The 7,500-nt window shown below is 28.5% G+C and overlaps 1 protein-coding gene across 1 annotated transcript in view; it reads left to right on the forward strand.

The window, feature by feature from the left end:
• The window catches only part of LOC145256508 (1-phosphatidylinositol 4,5-bisphosphate phosphodiesterase beta-1-like), a 146,414-nt gene that overhangs the window by 100,881 nt on the left and 38,033 nt on the right, over window positions 1–7,500 (forward strand). The window contains exons 21-22 of the mRNA XM_080115479.1: window positions 905–1,004; window positions 5,068–5,172. Coding sequence (XP_079971605.1) covers window positions 905–1,004; window positions 5,068–5,172 — 205 coding nt within the window. The remainder of the gene's footprint in view (window positions 1–904; window positions 1,005–5,067; window positions 5,173–7,500) is intronic.

Consider the following 7,500-nt stretch of genomic DNA (forward strand, 5'->3'; position numbering starts at 1 on the left):
AGTGAAAAAGTAGGATTCAAAACAGAAGCAGCAACTATGTCCCAGAGCCTAGCTGGAGTCCGAACACGGTACCCCCGTAATAATAATAAAGGGTTGGGTTCGAGACTCCTAACAAACAGTTCACCAGTTCGATACAAAACACCTGATGAAGGCCAGAGGGTAAAACGGCCGAAACGTTGTGACAATAACAACCAAGATGAGGAAGTCAGTCCGACAATCTCAATCAATGATTCTTGCTTTCCTGAATCTTTTTGGTCAATGCCGGGACACTGGCTCTGCTAGTCTATATATCTATAAAAGTGAAAGTGTCTGTCTGTGTGGGTGTGTGTGTGTCTGTGTATGCGTGTACATTTCCCTATGCAATAACTGTCAATTTTAAGTCTACAGACTCGAAATTTGATATACAGGATACTGAGACTTGGAAAAATTGATGTGATCGGTTTTCGGCCAGAAATTTGGCGATTAAGGGGTCAAAGTTCAATGATTTGACTTTTGACAACTCTACCAAACTTCTCCGACAATTTTTGGTCTAAACACTTGAAATTTTAGATATAGGTTCTTTGGACATGGATCTAACTTAATAACTTGATTTGAGCCCAAAACAATAAATGTTAAGGGGTCATAATAGGGGTCAAAGTTTAAAAAATTGACCGCTTTTTTTTTTTTTTTTGTTCAACATACACCTCCAAATACCCGGGCAACGCCGGGCTGAAATGCTAGTTATCTATAAAGTAAAGAGTTTTAAAATAAAGGGGGGGGGTAATCTTCAACAAGGAGGGGGTAACATATTAACACATGAGTACTTATTGCATGAACAATTTCCACAAAAGTTTGTGACTTTTTTTAAATTTTTTTTTTAAGAATTACTAAATTACTGAATACAGTCATTCTTTCTCCCATATAGGTTGTCTTGCCTGATCTGGCTGTTGTCAGAGTTATTGTTTCTGAAGATAATGGCAAATTCATTGGACATCGTCTCATGCCACTGGATGGTATCAAACCAGGTAAGAATTAGTTAATTGCCTCTGAACAAATACTGAGACAAATGCAGGAGAAGTAAGTACCTTGGTAAGAAGAAGAACCTGTATTTTTCTTTTGTGGATCTAGAGAAAGCTTTTGACAGGGTACCAAGAGAGTTTGTCTAGTGGTTGATCAAACAATGTACAGAAATGTTCAAAATAATGTTAGAAATAACTAGAGCTATGACAAGAGAATATTCTTTTCATTGTTTTGACTCTCTAGTATATATTCAACACAGTCTACCACATCAGTCTATATAAAAACATATAAGATATTAACTGACATACACTCATGAGTCAAAATAATGAAACGAATATTCTCTGTTCATAGCCCTAGAAATAACAGCACATTTAGTTACAGTTTTAATGTTAAAGTAGGAGTACCTCAGGGTTCTCTTAACCCCTCAGGGTCGTGGGGGAGGGGGGGCGCTGTATTATTTCATGCAGCATGTCTTGAGCAAGAATAACCTGATGCTGCCCATCTCTCTCCCGATTCCAAGCACATACAGAACCTGGTATTACTAAATAGTCACCCATTTTAGTATTGATCAGACTTAACGTTGCTTAACTTCAGTGATCTAACAGGAACTGGTGTGTCAATGTGATTGTACCGCATTGTCTCCAACTTTGCATAAATCCCTTAACCCCACGATGTCATAGGAGCGTTGCATTACTTCAGGCAATGTGTCTTAGGTAAGAATAGGCCGGTAGTGCCAATCCTTCACCAGGCTTCAGAGCACAGACAGCATCTGGTATTACCAAATGGTCACTCATTTTAATTTATCAGGAAGTCACATAACGTGTCATTCAGAAGAAAAAAGATAACGACCTTTAATAAATGTTTGTTTTACATAAGCATCAATATGTCGCTACACATTCATGAGCATATTTCGTTCAGTCAGTTACAAGTAATTAGAGATCTCTTCAGGTGACACTGCTTATACAAAAGTTTAGTCCGTAATGAAAATTATACAGAAATTTACAAGCACAAAAATAATTAATCAGGAGGTCACATAACGTGTCATTCAGAAGAAAAAAGATAACGACCTTTAATAAATGTTTGTTTTACATAAGCATCAATATGTCGCTACACATTCATGAGCATATTTCGTTCAGTCAGTTACAAGTAATTAGAGATCTCTTCAGGTGACACTGCTTATACAAAAGTTTAGTCCGTAATGAAAATTATACAGAAATTTACAAGCACAAAAATAATTAATCAGGAGGTCACATAACGTGTCATTCAGAAGAAAAAAGATAACGACCTTTAATATATGTAAAGAAGACCGTAAAAAAGGGGGGGGAGAGGAAAGTGTATACCGAAATAGAGAAAAGAAACAGAGGATAAAAGAAAAGGCCACTCATTTTAGTACTGACCAGGCTCAACGTTGCTTAACTTCGACGATTTAATAGAAACCCGTGTGTCAGTGTGAGTGTGCTGTATATCAGGGTTCTGTACTGAGTTTGTTGTTTTTTTCATTTGTCTTAATAGTATTGTTTAGAAAGTTTCATACAAGTTGTGCAGACGATATGCTGCATACTGTTTCGTACTTGCCTATGAAATAATGAAAGACTTACTTGTTAAGTTAAAAACTTGGAAGAATGTTATGTAAAGTAAAGGTTTGAGAGTGAAGGTTACCTCGACAAAAGTGATGATTAGATCCTCAAAAGATGAAAGTTCCTCTGTTCAGCTTATGGAAAGTGTGGCAATATATGCTTTTATTTGTTTTACATAAACATTACTATGTCGCTACACATTCATGAACATGTTTCGGTCAGCCAGTTACAAGTAACTAGAGACCTCTTCAGACGATATTGCTTATACAAAAGTTTATTCTATAATCGGATTAAACTTTTGTATAAGCAATATCGTCTGAAAAGGTCTCTACTTCTTGTAACTAGCTGACTGAAACATGCTCATGAATGTGTAGTGACATATTAATGCTTATGTAAAACAAATAAAATTATATATATATATATATAGTAAGTTATGAAAATATATATGGCAATTAAGAAACACAGAATATTCCACGTTTCATAATGTAGATTAATTGCCATATATATTTCATAACTTACCACCTAGCTCTATCTATGTATTGAGCACTGTTGAAGTGAATACTGAAAATTTACTCATAAAATTATATCTTCGTATATTAATTTATGTGATTAAATGAAATAGTCATATATATATATATATATATATATATATATATATATATATATATATATATATATATATATATATAAACTTAGAATACAAAAATAAAAAAATGAATTTGTTGATATCTTTTAATTAGAAAAATTCCACAAAAACTGTTACCATAGCAAAAAAAAACTGTTATTACATAAAGAAATATATTATTAATGCCAAAAAATCGATTATTATATAAGAATAAGTTACCATAGCTACAAAAATAGGTATTACATGAAATAGTTTACCATCACCACAAATAAAACTGTTATTGCAAAGTGAATGTTACCATAGTCAGAAAAAATATGATAACATGTATGTACTATAGCCACAATAAAAACAGTTTTTACTTGAGCATAGTATTACCATAGTCGCAAAAACTCGATCGCATAACCCTTAAACAAAACGGATTATATAACAAATATATGAATGCAAAAAGAGTTATTACATAAAACTATGTAACTGTAATAATGAAGACAGTTACTATATAAAACTACAAGAAACAAAACAGTTATTATATAAAAGAAAAAAAACAGTTATTATATAAAAGAAAAAAATATTAACGTATAAAAACTTATCACAAATACAATTATTACAGCATAATGATAACCACTAAAAAAAAGTTATTATGAATGTTTTCAAAGACAAAAAACAGTTATTACATAAAAAGATGTTTACCAAAGCCGGAAGAAACAGTTTTTACTTTATTCTAAAAAGAAACCGACAATACATAACAAATATATGGCCACATACACAAAAAATCCGACATTACATAACAAATATATGGACACATACACAAAAACCCTGACATTACATAACAAATATCTCGACACATACACAAAAAAAACGACTTTACATAACAAATATATGGACACATACACAAAAAACAACATTACATAACAAATATCTTGACGCATACACATAAATATTGACATTATGTAACAAATATATGGACACATACACAAAAAAGATTACATAACAAATAAATGGACACATACAAAAAAATGACATTATATAACAAATAAATAGACGCATACATAAAAAAGACATTACATAACAAATAAATGGACACATACACAAAAAATTGACATTATATAACAAATATATGGACACATACACAAAAAATTGACATTACACAATAAATAAATGGACACATACACAAAAAATTGACATTACATAATAAATAAATGGACACATACACAAAAAATTGACATTACATAATAAATAAATGGACACGTACACAAAAAATTGACATTACATAATAAATAAATGGACACATACACAAAAAATTGACATTATATAACAAATATATGGACACATACACAAAAAATTGACATTACATAATAAATAAATGGACACATACACAAAAAATTGACATTACATAATAAATAAATGGACACATACACAAATAAAAACAACAGAATTTTAATTTATTCTTTTACTGTTTTGTTTTCTCATTGCAATACAGTTTCATATTCCGGTAGTTTCTCCCCCACCCCTCAAAAAAAAACCTACAAGCTTGCTGCCTGTTTTCCTCCTATGTTTTTTCAAGACTAAGACCAATAGGCATCTCCTGTATTTGCGATAATCATTTTTTGTTCTTGTTAGTTCTTTACGTCAAGTGGCTTCATGCCGTGTCTGGAGCGATTTCCATTAAACAAGAAGTTTAGTCCTAATCGATTTAGAGAAACGTCTCAAATTTCACACAGCTTCACATAGCTTAGGCCTCAACAGATCAACAGTGCGTGATGGCTATGGTGATCATTTGTTGCAAATTAAATTAAAAAATGTATGAAAGATCTTTTTTTTTCTTGTAATCTTAATGTTTTTTATTTTATTATTTTCATATGATTTCAGGTTACCGGCATATTCCTCTTCGAAACGAGAGTAATCGACCCTTGGGTTTGGCTTCCGTATTCGCCCACATCGTCGCCAAGGATTACGTATCAGATGCGTTTGCAGGTAAAGTCTTTTTTTTTTTTTTTATTCACTCGGCAATTTTTTTAATAAAATTATCCTGTCTTGAGTTTTCTATTAATTGGTGGCGACGTTCATGTGCCATGATGTGCGCTCACTCATTGAGACCAGTAGCTTTAATTATGATTTTTTGGGAACCTGAAAACTATTATTGTGTTAGATGTATTGCTATACTAGTTATTACTATGTATAAATACATAAATAAATAAATATATATATATATATATATATATATATATTCATACATGTGTGTATATATATGTATATATATGTGTATATGTATATTATATAGATATGTATATATATATATGTGTGTATCTATGTGTATATGTATCTCTCTATATATATATATATGTATATATATATATAATGTAGGTATGTGTATCTGTGTATATGTGCATATATGTATATATATATATATATGTGTGTGTGTGTGTGTTACGATGAGGTGTAAAAATACACACTGTTCTTCTAAGCTTCGTCATGGGTCTTAAAAGTTTTTATAGTACATAAAAAAATAGTGCAAATTTTTGATGATTGATTTATGTTTAAGGGTCCCAACTTTGACATGAAACCATGATATTGCATACACTTTAATAATGTATTCTACCATCAAGAGAAGATTTTCAGATGGTTGCTGCTGAGACATATAAAGTCTTAGCATTCTGTTTGTCTGTGTTAACCATATGTCAGGGTGCATTTTGCCGGGTTCTGCATGCCTTATATATATATTCAAGATCATCTTCAGATGACTGTGAAGCACCATTTTGTACACATCAGCATGATCTCAGAAGATCCTTCTGATCCTTGCTGACAACAATATGAAACTGGTGCTTTCAACGCTTCGAACTCCGTTTAGCAACCAATTTTAAATTCCGTTTACAAGATAATTTTTACAAAATACATAATTCGTCATATTATTTTATTCGTTTATTTTTTCATTTTTTTTTTCATTAACGTAGAAACAGGCTCACATTGGAAATATTGTCTTTAGAAATTGTTTACGTTGACAGTTTATACGATTAAAATTACGTTTACTAAGAATTTTTTAATCCTGTTTAGAAGGAATTTAATTTTCATTGATATTTGTTTTCAGTCTGTTTTATCATCATCAATATTTAAAACCTCAATCTTTACATTGGGACTAGAAGGATATTATTGTTATTGTTGTTTATAATAATGATAATAAAAATAATAATGTATACATACATACATACATAAATACATATTAGGTTGGTGCAAAAATGATGTCATTTTTTGACGTTCAACTACAGACATAAACAACTTTATTTTTGCACTAACCTAATACAAAGCATACAAATAAGAAATATATAAATTTACATAATTATATACTATAAGTGCATAAAATGTAAAAACACCACTAAAGGTTAGGACATCTCAGAAAAAAAAAAAAATTACGGCCAAAATTCATATTATTGCTAATGAAACATGTTAACACCTTTCTAGACTTATAGCAAGAAAAAAAAATTTTTCAACCCACCCTAATGTATATTTATACATATATATATATATATATATATATATATATATATATAGATACATGTATATATATGTATACACACACACACACACACATATATATATATATGCATATGTGTAGATATATATATATATAATATATATGTATATAATATATGTATATAATATATATGTATATAATATATATGTATATAATATATGTATATAATATATATGTATATAATATATATGTATATAATATATATGTATATAATATATGTATATAATATATGTATATAATATATGTATATAATATATATGTATATAATATATATGTATATAATATATATGTATATAATATATATGTATATAATATATGTATATAATATATATGTATATAATATATGTATATAATGTATATGTATATAATATATGTATATAATATATATATAATATATATATAATATATATATAATATATATATGTATATAATATGTATATAATATGTATATAATATATATATATTATATATTTGTATATAATATATATATAATATATATATGTATATAATATATATGTATATAATATATATATAATATATATAATATATATGTATATAATATATATGTATATAATATATATGTATATAATATATATATGTATATAATATATATGTATATATATGTATATAATATATATGTATATATATGTATATAATATATATAATATAACTATGTATATAATATATATAATATATATGTATATAATATGTATATTATATATACGTATATATAGATATAATATATATAATATATATATGTATATAATATATAT

This window comes from Euprymna scolopes, chromosome 32 (assembly GCF_053919585.1).
Source record: "Euprymna scolopes isolate OS-2025 chromosome 32, ASM5391958v1, whole genome shotgun sequence".
NCBI classification, from domain to species: domain Eukaryota; kingdom Metazoa; phylum Mollusca; class Cephalopoda; order Sepiida; family Sepiolidae; genus Euprymna; species Euprymna scolopes.